The 12,505-nt window shown below is 43.9% G+C and overlaps 1 protein-coding gene across 5 annotated transcripts in view; it reads left to right on the top strand.

Annotated features, from left to right (window-relative positions):
• dgkh (diacylglycerol kinase, eta) overlaps positions 1-12,505 on the top strand; it is a 121,704-nt gene that overhangs the window by 62,958 nt on the left and 46,241 nt on the right. For all 5 annotated transcript variants that reach the window (XM_060929898.1, XM_060929894.1, XM_060929895.1 and 2 more), the window contains 3 exons: positions 4,971-5,077; positions 7,034-7,159; positions 7,550-7,652. In XM_060929898.1, coding sequence (XP_060785881.1) covers positions 4,971-5,077; positions 7,034-7,159; positions 7,550-7,652 — 336 coding nt within the window. The remainder of the gene's footprint in view (positions 1-4,970; positions 5,078-7,033; positions 7,160-7,549; positions 7,653-12,505) is intronic.

The following is a 12,505-nucleotide window of genomic DNA, read 5'->3' on the forward strand; positions in this document are numbered from 1 at the left end:
TCCAATGACTATATCTTACTCTCAAAAGCTGGTAATGTAGTGGTGTTCAAAAGTTTGTTTTCTCACAGAAAAGCAGTGCATGAAAGTGCATATGTATATATGGAAGTGTGTATATACAGAAGTGCAGACAGCCAATCAGATTGCAAGTTTCATGATCCTGAAGCTTATGGCCAGAAAAGTGTATGAAAGATATCCGATGCTTCAGTGTTTGAGTGGCTGAGTGTTTTTGAGGCTGAAACTAGTATTGGACTACTTATCCAATACTGTTATCCTCTTAGTTACTGACTCTATAAACTTTAAAGTTAACTGATCGCTACTTAGAGGGTCCTGGGTTCGAACATTAACATTAGCCAAAGTGAGAGAGGCCTTCAGTTGCTTAGAAGTTACCCTGGGGTCCTCTGTGACCTCGCTGACTATTACACGCCTTGCTCTTAGAGTGATCTTTGTTGGTCGGCCACTCCTGGGGAGGGTAACAATGTTCTTGAATTTCCTCCATTTGTACACAATCTGTCTGACTGTGGATTGGTGGAGTCCAAACTCTTTAGAGATGGTTTTGTAACCTTTTCCAGCCTGATGAGCATCAACAACACTTTTTCTGAGGTCCTCAGAAATCTCCTTTGTTCGTGCCATGATACACTTCCACAAACATGTGTTGTGAAGATCAGACTTTGATAGATCCCTGTTCTTGAAATAAAACAGGGTGCCCTCTCACACCTGACTGTCATCCCATTGATTGAAAACACCTGACTCTAATTTCACCTTCAAATGAACTGCTGATCCTAGAGGTTCACATACTTTTGCCACTCACAGATATGTAACATTGGATCATTTTCCTCAATAAATAAATGACCAAGTATAATATTTTTGTCTCATTTGTTTAACTGGGTTCTCATTATCTACTTTTAGGACTTGTGTGAAAATCTGATGATGTTTTAGGTCATATTTATGCAGAAATATATAAAATTCTAAAGGGTTCACAAACTTTCAAGCACCACCGTAAGCGTTGTGTCGTTGATCATCGTGACCTGAAGAAGTGATTGCAATGAAGAGTTGTTGAAGCCAGTTCAGAAAGGGCTGGAGAGCCTGGGTGTTTGGAGCGATCATTGCTGCTTATATTTCTCTTTGATTTCCTGCAAAAGCAAATCAATAAGGATTGATGTGCAACATGGTCCCTAACAAAAGAGGCATATTCGATATTTCTTACTGTCTAATTTGACAGAGACATCCTGTCCATTAGCTGCACATCATATACAGTCTCACAATCACTTGACGTTACCAAGTGTTCCGCAAATGGTTTGCTAACAGCTCTGAGAATGACATTAGCCTTATTGATTCGAGCCTTGTTTTCAGAGCCGTGGCGAACGTTTGGGGAGAGGATCAGCTCAGATTGCAGCTGAAGTGTAGAACTATCGGGAGATGCGGCTTTTGCTTATTGCTAAAGTGGCTTTGGTAAGAGAGGCCTTTCCGAGACTTCACATCAGAGACTTGGTAGATGTGCCTCCTCATTTATTATTGAGAGAGAGAGTGAAATCTCGAGGTCCACGCAGCATGTTGGAAATGCCGTGCTCCATTTTCAGTGCTCTGTTCTTCCAGCACACAGTAAGAAAACAACCAGATATGACCAGTGTGATAGTGGGAACAGTGTGAGAGGAGCAGGGAAAGGTTACCCCACCACTGTGATTAGTGTTGTCGCTATAAATCTCACTAATCAAGCAGGTCATTGGAGACCCAGCGGGATATGTCAGAATAGAGGAGTGGTCTGATCAGACACAAAAATAGGAAGATTTCACTGAACTTAAATACGTGAATCTTTATCAGCACCAACTCAGTCTTTGCATGTTGCATACAGCGTGGGCATGGTTTCTAGATATTTAAATATATATGGTTTAGTATGATTCAGGCATTGTGCTTTGTGAGCCAGGCTTTAAAATAGACAAATAACAGGAGATTCATGGTTGTGCAGCTTTACAGTATGCTGTTAGTAATCAGTACAGATATCTACATTGATTAAGAAAATAGTGTTTTGGAAAAAAGGCTTACTGTACACTTTGGGTGTATTGGCTGAAGCAGGCAATCTGTTGTTAAAATATTGCAGCCAATCAATCAGCCACTTATTTCTCAGTGTGGACCCAGCCAGATGAACATTTTTAATCTGATTAAAGCTGCAGTGTAATATAGTAGAGGAAATCAGAGAGTTGCCAGCCATTAGATTATTGCTCCTCACCCACACAAGTGACGTGGGCAGTGGAATAGAGTGTGCAAACGTGTGTGTGTGTGTGTGCATGTATGGAAGTTGATCTGTTGACTCAATTTACTCTTATCGGGGCATATTCAGGGTTGGCAACTTCAATTCAAAAGATAAAGTTCAAAGTTCAAGATGAAGCTGGCAACTCGCATCTTGTTGAAATCCTTTCTGGGTGGTCCATTCAAATTATTAAAATTACCCACACGCAGTTCACCCCTACTAGATTTTTCTTGTGCTACTTTGGCAGGAGTTTGGCTGACTACACTAAGCCTGTTTACATCATAACCAAGTTTAAACCTACAATTTAAACATCATGTACATCCATGTCAACACACAAACTGCATTGCTCCCCATTCATACGCACTGTATGATGCAGAATTGTCTGGAAGAAGTCTGCACAAATACAGGCTGAGAAATGGGAATTGTGACTGATTACATATTCCTCTTGAGGAAATAAACTTATTGGCAGCCAGTAGCCAGTGTCCATCCATCCATTATCTGTAGCCGCTTATCCTGTGCAGGGTCGCGAGCAAGCTGGAGCCTATCCCAGCTGACTATGGGCAAGAGGCGGGGTACACCCTGGACAAGTCGCCAGGTCATCGCAGGGCTGACACATAGACACAGACAACCATTCACACTCACATTCACACCTACGGTCAATTTAGAGCCACCAGTTAACCTAACCTGCATGTCTTTGGACTGTGGGGGAAACCGGAGCAGACACGGGGAGAACATGCAAACTCCACACAGAAAGGCCCTCGCCGGCCACTGGACTCGAACCCAGAGCCTTCTTGCTGTGAGGCGACAGTGCTAACCACTACACCACTGTGCCGCCATCAGTAGCCAGTGTTCCATGTGATTTTGTCCACCTTCCAGAACCAGCCGTTTTTATTTATGACAAAATGTGTAACAACAAAAGAGAATTTTAGGATGTTAGAGTTATATTCAGGGACGTCTGCCAACCCTGGGGAAAGGACATGCCTCAGGAACACACATCAGTTTCCTCACATCTCTGAAGTTTAACACATTAAATACACAACATTTATAACAGTCAACCATAAGAAGCACTTTTTAATGTCACACTTTTACACAGGTATCCTTTCATTAAAGCCAATTAGTAGGCAAATACAATGGCATACTATCCATATTACATTACATTACAGGCATTTCGCAGATGCTCTTATCCAGAGTGACAAACAACATACTGTACCCAGAGCAGCCTGGGGAGCAGTTAGGGGTTAGGTGCCTTGCTTAAGGGCACTTCAGCCATTCCTGCTGGTCCAGGAAATCAAACCAGGGACCTTTTGGTGCCAAAGCTGCATCTCTAACCATTAGGCCATGACTTCCCCATAATATAAATGCATATAAATGCTCTTGACAGTTTACTTCTTTTTTTTTTAAAGTGACACAGGTCAATGTATTAAAAAGAAGAATAGTACCCTGTGGAGCTAGAATAACCCCTAGGTACCTGAATCACACGCTGTTTTGCCCGCTGCTTCATGCTTGTGAAGGAGAATGAGCTGGAAAAGCACAGCGCACTAATGTTTACACTTGCATATGGAAACGGCCAAAGTTTATCCTCATTATAATATTATAATGAGTGAGGTCGCAACATAGGAACTGGCGGCCTCCGACAGAGAAGTGAGCGCTCAAAAGCCTTCAAGCTCACAGGTGCATTTAGATTTGGAATATTTCAATTCTAACCTGTATAAAAGTTGATGTTTCTCAAAGTGCAAACTCTTTTGTCACTCACCTGTCCAGCAGCACTTTGGCAAAGTTGGCATCAGATGCCGCATTTGTTTTTGCCTTTTCGGCCCTCCATCGGGAAAGCTGGCCAGCGATATTTACTCGGCTTGTCTGCCATGTTTTTTTCCCTCACTTTTGCCTCTGACAATGTCCTGACAATACTTCCTTAAAATTGTCAGGTTTTTTTGTCTCGATTTAGGAGTCTTTGTTCGATCCTGGCAATCCACTATGTTTGCTGTGGCTCTGCGGTCGTGACCTCTGACCCGTGCATGACCTCACGTGACTTTTCCGAACTGTCTGCCAAGCAGTTTATAAACAGACTGACACATGGTTAGGACGCCCCGCGTTAGGAAATAAAATGTATTGAAACAAGATGATGCATATGGGGATGGGCATCAGCTCAAACAATTCAGAAAGGGCAGTGGATTAAATGATTCCTGAACCAGCACATCGACCCGCGTCACTTTAAATGAATCCTAATAAATATGAAATTCCGTTATTACCGTATTATTTTTGTCACTGAACTTTTGCAATTCCTCTTTCGTCATGAGCCTTTTGAAAGCTCTGTGGTTGACCAGTTCCACCACTTTACACCACCTTTTGCCTGCATTTTGTGTCTCCCACAGTGTGCATTTAGTAATTTAATCCAGCACAGCTCCTGCCTTAGTAAATCCAATGTTAATTTCAGCTCTATTGTGAGAGCATTTTGTGGTCGCATCAAGTTGTTTTGCACTTTACCTCCTGACATACGTATGTCCATCTAACTCTGAGGTGTTACATTAATTTTCATTCAGTTTGGGCCATTTTCATCTATGCATTATTAGGATTTGGTTCAGGGCTGATTCTATTATTGATTATTCACATTCATAGTTAATGTTTTTGGAAAGATTTTTATAGAAATACTGAATTGTACTGCCACAGAGAAACTGCAGGCTTTCTGCTAAAGTGACTCGTAATCATTTTTCCTCTTTCTGTTCAGTGTGTAAATTTAAAGCCCACAAAAGGTGTGCCGTCAGGGCCACTAATAACTGTAAATGGACCACGCTGGCGTCTATTGGGAGAGACATCATTGAGGATGAGGATGGGGTAAGTGACATCTGAAGGCTTGAAATCATGCCTTTTTTGGATGCCTAGAATAGAGAGAAAAAAGAGCAGAAGATCAGAAAGACCGAAGATGAGGAAATACAATTATATGAAGAATATAAGCAGCGGTAGTAAATGCAAGAAAAAGAGAGTTTGAGAGCGAGAAGGAGAGGATAGATCAGCCTGAGGTATTCTGGGGGGAATGAAGCATGATGGAAGTGTCCAGTGGCCTTAAAGGGGAACTGAAGTCATTTTTAAACTTGTTTTATTTTTTAATTAACGTTCTGTTTTAGTAACCTTATATCGTGACTCGTATTGGCAACTAATTGCAATTAAATATTAGACTTATCGGCCTATTCGGTTTTTATCCATGCTGAATGTAGTTTGTTTGGGCCACGGCAGGCGTCGCTTATCCGCGCGATCTTCACGAGACTTGTGCGAGACTTCGAAACGTGACGTGTCAGCCAGGTGTCAGTGCCGCCATTTTGAAAACTGTTTTCCAAATGAGAAAATGAGTTTAAATGACGATTACTGCCTACTTTTTGCAAACTTTCCTGATTGCTATCAAAAGAAACAAAACTCCCGGCTTGATTACATCAGCATTCGAAAGAGTGCGCGCACTTCTTTTGACAACCCCCTGTGTCTGAAATCGCTCCCTACTCACTATACAGGGCACTACATGGTGGGGATGCCATTTTGTCGTGCTGTCCGAAACCTTAGTGAGGATTATTTACACCCTATATAGTGCACTCAAAGTATCCCACAATGCATCACGAAAAGTAGTGTACAATGATGGTCACTAACCAAAGCAATATATCCCATCATGCATTGCGGTCACGCTGAAAGAAATCAAATTAAAAATCTCAAATTTGATTTAATAAAAGGCAGCGGCAAAGAAGAAAGTATTCAGCCTTGATTTAAAAAAAAACCTGAAAGATGCAGGTACTTTGTATTTATTAATGTGAGAAATACGCTCAGTATAATATGTATTTATTACAAAATACATGCATGTATTTATCATTTTGAAAACCCACCAGCCGACTGATCTGGCACGTTTTAATTGCGCGACAGTAATGACGTAAATACCAGCGCGACGGACTAGTGTCTGAAAGCGTTTTTTCATTTTACCAATGAGCTCACTGTATAGTAATTCCTTATATAGGGAGTAGTGAACGAGTGAGCGATTTCGGACACAGGGAACGTTGGCAGATGTCGGTCACTTTGATTTCCGCTGTGCGTTTTACTTCCTCCTACGATGTCTCGCACAGGTCTCAACGAATCTCGTTTACGGCCATTGCTTTGACATATGGACTGATATATTCTCATCTCATCTCATCTCATTATCTCTAGCCGCTTTATCCTTCTACAGGGTCGCAGGCAAGCTGGAGCCTATCCCAGCTGACTGTGGGTGAAAGGCGGGGAACACCCTGGACAAGTCGCCAGGTCATCACAGGGCTGACACATAGACACAGACAACCATTCACACTCACATTCACACCTACGGTCAATTTAGAGTCACCAGTTAACCTAACCTGCATGTCTTTGGACTGTGGGGGAAACCGGAGCACCCGGAGGAAACCCACGTGGACACGGGGAGAACATGCAAACTCCGCACAGAAAGGCCCTCGCCGGCCACGGGGCTCGAACCTGGACCTTCTTGCTGTGAGGCGACAGCACTAACCACTACACCACCGTGCCGCCTGGACTGATATATTACATAGCATATTTCAAACACTCATAACTTGCTATCGCAGTGACAAAATAGCTGTCAGAAATACATTCCTATATTTAATAAAATGAGAAATATAATTTTGATAATAAAAAAAATTTGCCTTCAGTTCCCCTTTAACAACAGAAGCTCGGAGAATCCACAAGAGAGACAACAGTACTGAAAGAATAGCGAGAGGTAAGAAACATTTATCCACCTAATATAACACAGTATCTCTTTTTGTTGTATAGATTGCAATGCCACATCAGTGGCTAGAGGGCAACCTTCCAGTCAGTGCCAAGTGTGCTGTGTGTGACAAAACGTGTGGTAGCGTGCTGCGCTTGCAAGACTGGCGCTGTCTATGGTGCAAAGCCATGGTAAGGTCTTAATATTCTTAAAATGAACAGCAAACTGCAAATGTATGGTTTGAGTTGAAAGCAGAAGTCTTCAGGTTTATCCACAAAGGGCCAGTGTGGCTGCAGGCTTTCATTCCAACCAAGCAGGAGCTACACCTGATTTCACTTGTTTAATCATTTCACCCTCGTCTCCAATCAACAATCAAGTGAGCCTCCAATTTGGCTGTAATGAAAGCCTGCAGCTACACCAGCCCTTTGCGGATAGGATTGAAGACCCCTGGTTTAACGCATTAAAGTAGGTGGGACACAGAATTGTTCTTTATTAGTTGATTGAGCTCTGAGCATATGGATAATAAGCCCCTGTAGAAGCTGTGATCCTGAAACTCATAATGTGTTTTTCCGCCTTAACAGGTGCACACAGCCTGCATGGACCTTTACCCCCGCAAGTGTCCTCTGGGCCAGTGCAAAGTGTCTATCATCCCTCCCACCGCCCTCAACAGCATTGACTCCGATGGTAGGCCTCACTGTTTCGGAGCCAATTTTTTTCTTCTCACTTCTACCATTTCTAGCTGTTTCGTCCAGCTCTCCAATGCAGATTGGTTTATTTTTTTTAAATGTACTCTGAATAACAGTGAGGATAAATAAATGATACTAATATAGCAGATGAAAACAAAATGCAAGACTGTTCTTCTTGGTAACCGTCGGTCTGATTGACCGTAATTGGTGCATTGATGGGTTCTGATTGAGTATGCTTGTGCATTTGTGTGCGTTTTCTTGGAGAAGATGGAGCTCATTTGGTTTGCTAATCCCGCTCACAGCAGAAAGACTAATACCTCATTCCTTGGCCTTCTGACCTGTTGTGATTAGATCAGGGATGTGGAGGATGTGTTCTCTTGGTCATTTAAGACACAGTACAACAGTGTTGTGATATCCCTTTACATTGTTTCCATTCTCTCCTCGAGTGAGCAGCCTTGTGCCTACGCCACATGGAAAGTCACTTCTCCTGCAAACAAACTGTCTTCTGTGTATGTAAACATAATAGCCTGTGATAGGCCATGAGCTCGGAAAGTTCAAGATGAAAGCAAACAGTAGATTTTCCCCTTCTCTCTCTCTCTCTCTCTCTCTCTCTCTCTCTCTCTCTCTCTCTCCTTGATGCATTACTAACCTGATGTAGAGACTTCATTGCTGGACTGTTTACCTAACCAGCCATCTTAGTGCATTTGCTACTGGAGGTGTGTTTTGCAGGAAACTGCATGCTCCTGATTACTGATGGTCACATCAAGTGCTGTTTGGAATAGTATTAGGCCAAGTTTACATTAGACCGTATCTGTCTCGTTTTCTTCGCGGACGCACTGTCCGTTTACATTAAAACGCCTGGAAACGCCGGGAAACGGGAATCCGCCAGGGTCCACGTATTCAATCCAGATCGTGTCAGCTCCGGTGCTGTGTAAACATTGAGATACGCGGATACGCTGTGCTGAGCTCTAGCTGGCGTCTCATTGGACAACGTCACTGTGACATCCACCTTCCTGATTCGCTGGCGTTGGTCATGTGACGCGACTGCTGAAAAACGGCGCGGACTTCCGCCTTGTATCACCTTTCATTAAAGAGTATAAAAGTATGAAAATACTGCAAATACTGATGCAAATACTGCCCATTGTGTAGTTATGATTGTCTTTAGGCTTGCCATCCTTCCACTTGCAAGTGGTAAGTGACGCGCATGCCCGACATGCACTGAGATCACACACACAGCGGCTCAGTCCCAAATCACTGCTCGTGCGCTATACTCGCGCGCTCTGTGAGCTGCGCAGGGCCGGAGTGCGCACCCTCCAGAGGGCACTCGCTGTTCAGGGCGGAGTGATTTGGAGCGCAGGATGCCTGCGGAGCCGAGCGTATCCGTGTATTGGCGTTGCTGTGTGCACGCGAATCGTGTATTGGCGTTGCTGTGTGCACACTAATCGTTTTAAAAACGTTAATCTGATGATCCGCTGATACGGTCTAATGTAAACCCCACCTTAGCGTGAAGGTCTATTAATAGAGCTGCACGCTAGGAGATTACCTTCGGTGTTTCTGTGTCAGTGTGTGAATGCCCTGATCTTTGAGGACATCCTTTATTGATCAGGTCTCAAAGCCCATGAGGGAAAGAGCTTTCTCTTTTTGTTGCAGGAATGTGTATCAGAATGAAATGTTTGCTTGCACCTAAACATGAATGCAACAGAAACTAGATTTGCTTTTCCTAAAGAAAATATACTCTACTTACAAGGAACTGAAATACGGTACATGGGGAGATAGAAGGACGACTGCACAGAAAACAACAACAACAACAACAAAAAAGCCACAAAGTCCAAAAGAAAAAAAAAGATGGAGAAAGAAGAAAAACGATGGGGGGAGATGTGATACTGGAAGAGAAAATAAGAACAAAAGAAAATGAAAGAAACAGTATGAGAGAAAGAGAGGGAGGAAGTGAAAAAAGAAAACAGTGGGAGGAAAAGAGATGAAGGAAGAAAGACTGGAACAAGTAACCGAGGAAGAATGAGAAGCAGTAATTGGGAGAAAAAAGAAGGAATGAAAGAGTGATAGGACACACACACACACACACACACACACACACACACACACACACACACACACACACACACACACTTTATTTATCACACATACACTTAAGCACAGTGAAATTCCTCCTCTGCATTTAACCCATCTGAAGCTGTGAACACACACATGCGCACACACACATGAGCAATGAGTGCATACACATACCCAGAGCTGTGAACAGTCATGTTACAGCGCCTGGGGAGCAGTTAGGGGTTAGGTGCCTTGCTCAAGGGCACCTCAGCCTAAAGGCCAATTTATGCTGACAACACAGTCCTCGCAGATGGCGTCGCAGATGGCGTCTGCGTAGCCCCCCCCCTTCGCAGATGCTCTGCGCGCACCTCCCAAAAATTGTGACCACCGCAGAAGCCTCGCAGACAGCGTCGCAGACAAGAGGGCTCTGATTGGTCCACTCTACATCCGCTGTACACGCACTTCCGCTTCCCTACTTTCCCGGTTTGGTTTGTTTTCACTACCGCCATTTTTAAAAACACGAGCGAAGATGGAGCAGCACAAAGAGCGGTTGATCGAGGAAGTGAGGAAGTACGTACATCTATACGACTCCAGTTCTAGTCATTATAAGTAACCGGAGGATAAACACTCCACTAACCACACCCACCAACTACTCCTAGCGATTTCGTGACTTCGCGCCCCCTTGCGTTGTGGCGGTGAATAACATCGCGCACGCCTATTACTCCCCGCTCAACGATAAATTACAACTGTCTGCGAAAAGCTATCTGCGAAAGCCTTGTCGCAAGAGCATGCAGAGGCCCTAAGACCACCCCATGTGAACCTAACCACGTCTTTGGACTGTTGGGGAAACCAGAGCACCCGGAGGAAACTCACACAGACACGGGGAGAACATGCAAACTCCACACAGAAAGGCCCCCGTTGGCCACTGGGCTGGAACCCAGAACCTTCTTGCTGTGAGGCGACAGTGCTAACCACCGTGCTGACTATAAACGCAAATCACAGGAAGGGAGATAGAGAAAAGAGAAGCCACCCTTCACAGTGAGAACTCCATCGTAGGCGATCATAACAGGGATTTGGAGCGTAACCTGAACATCCTTTTTTTTTTTTTAAGCTTGAAGAGCTGTCTATGATTTTTTTTATCACTTCTGAGTGATGAATTTTAATTGAATGCAGCATTAAAGCAGAGTTGTTGAATGGGGATGAGAGTGTAGTGAAGATGCAAGGAGTGGACGTAAAGAAAGTTGGTGAATTCAAGTACCTGGGGTCAATTGTGCGGGAAAATGGGGGCCGCGATAGTGAGGTGAGAAAGAGAGTGCAGGCAGGGTGGAGCAGTTGGAGAAGGATTTCCGGAGTCATTTGTGATAGGAAAGTCCCAGCAAAAGTGAAAGGTAAGATGTGTAAGACAGTAGTGAGACCAGCTGTGATGTATGGATTGGAGACCGTACCCTTAACGAAGAGACAGGAGGCAAAGTTGGAGGTGGTGGAGTTGAGGATGTTAAGGTTTGCGATGGGAGGTTGGACAGGATAAGGAACGAGCACATCAGAGGGACAGCACATGTGGAGAGCTTGGGAATTAAGCTAAGAGAGATGAGACTGAGATGGTATGGGCACATCCTGAGAAGAGATGCAGAGCATGTTGGAAGGAGAATGTTGAGGATGGAGCTGCCAGGCACACGAAAACGAGAAGGGCCAAAGAGGAGATACATGGATGTAGTGAGAGAGGACATGAAAGTGGCAGGTGTGGGAGAGAAGGATGCAGAAGACAGAGAGCAATGGAGACGAAAGATCCGCTGTGGCGACCCCTAATCGGGAGCAGCCAGAAGAAGATTAAAGCAGAGATGTTGACTGATCTGCTGTAAAGCTCTGTTGTGACTTCATCAGTGACAGTTGGAATTCAAACTGACAGGCAATCCAGTTGGTGTGATTTACATTTATAGTCTGATTTTATATTATCGGTTCGCTTTGTCAGGAATAAGAAGAATGACAGCAAAGCAACCGTCATTGATTTACTGTGCACAGTTGTGGATAAAGAAGGAGCTTCCCGTCTGCCCTCAATCCCTCACATGCAAGGGATATCCTTCTCAGAGCTAAATGGGTAGTGGGTAGAAAGAGTGGCATCTTAATTGGCCACGGAGTGCCTCAGGCACATGTATGAGCTTCGTGACTGAGCTTCATCTTCTGCGGAAAGTAAAGAGAGCAGAAAAAAAAAAACCCAAGAAAAAGAGACAGAAGGAAGAAATGGAGAGAAATAAGAAAGGAAAGACGAATAAGAGGATGATGGAAAGGAAGAGAGGAATAAAACATATGTGCAATGTAAAAGCACATCCACATGTTAATGTTTCCACAGACGCTCATGCACATGGAGGTGGGTTATTGCCTGTGTGGGCTGGTGTGTTTCCACAGCGCTCAGTGCACATGCTGCCAGCACGTGACTCGCTCCCACTCTGAAACACTCTGATGCTGTGGAGAAGCTCACTTAGCTCTGCTGTTATACACACACACACACGTGAGAAACCTGAAGTCCGAAGTTCCTATAAAACATCCATTGAAAGATCAATGCATCACAAAGAAGTGATACTTCTAGACAGAAGACCTGAGAGCCTCAGGGTTGTTTCAGTTTACATTTTGAGGTGCATTCCTAAGAATTTGTTGATTGGTTTATTTCTTTGCTCCTGTGCCCTGTAAATAGTCTCTGATATACACAGATTTGACACTTTATTGTGTTGTTTAGATTCAGGCTTGACATTTTAAAATGACCCATTAGTGGAACTAAGGAGGCATCTGCAGGCTGGGACTGCTAGA

This window comes from Neoarius graeffei, chromosome 9 (genome assembly GCF_027579695.1).
Source record: "Neoarius graeffei isolate fNeoGra1 chromosome 9, fNeoGra1.pri, whole genome shotgun sequence".
Classification (NCBI taxonomy): Eukaryota; Metazoa; Chordata; class Actinopteri; order Siluriformes; family Ariidae; genus Neoarius; species Neoarius graeffei.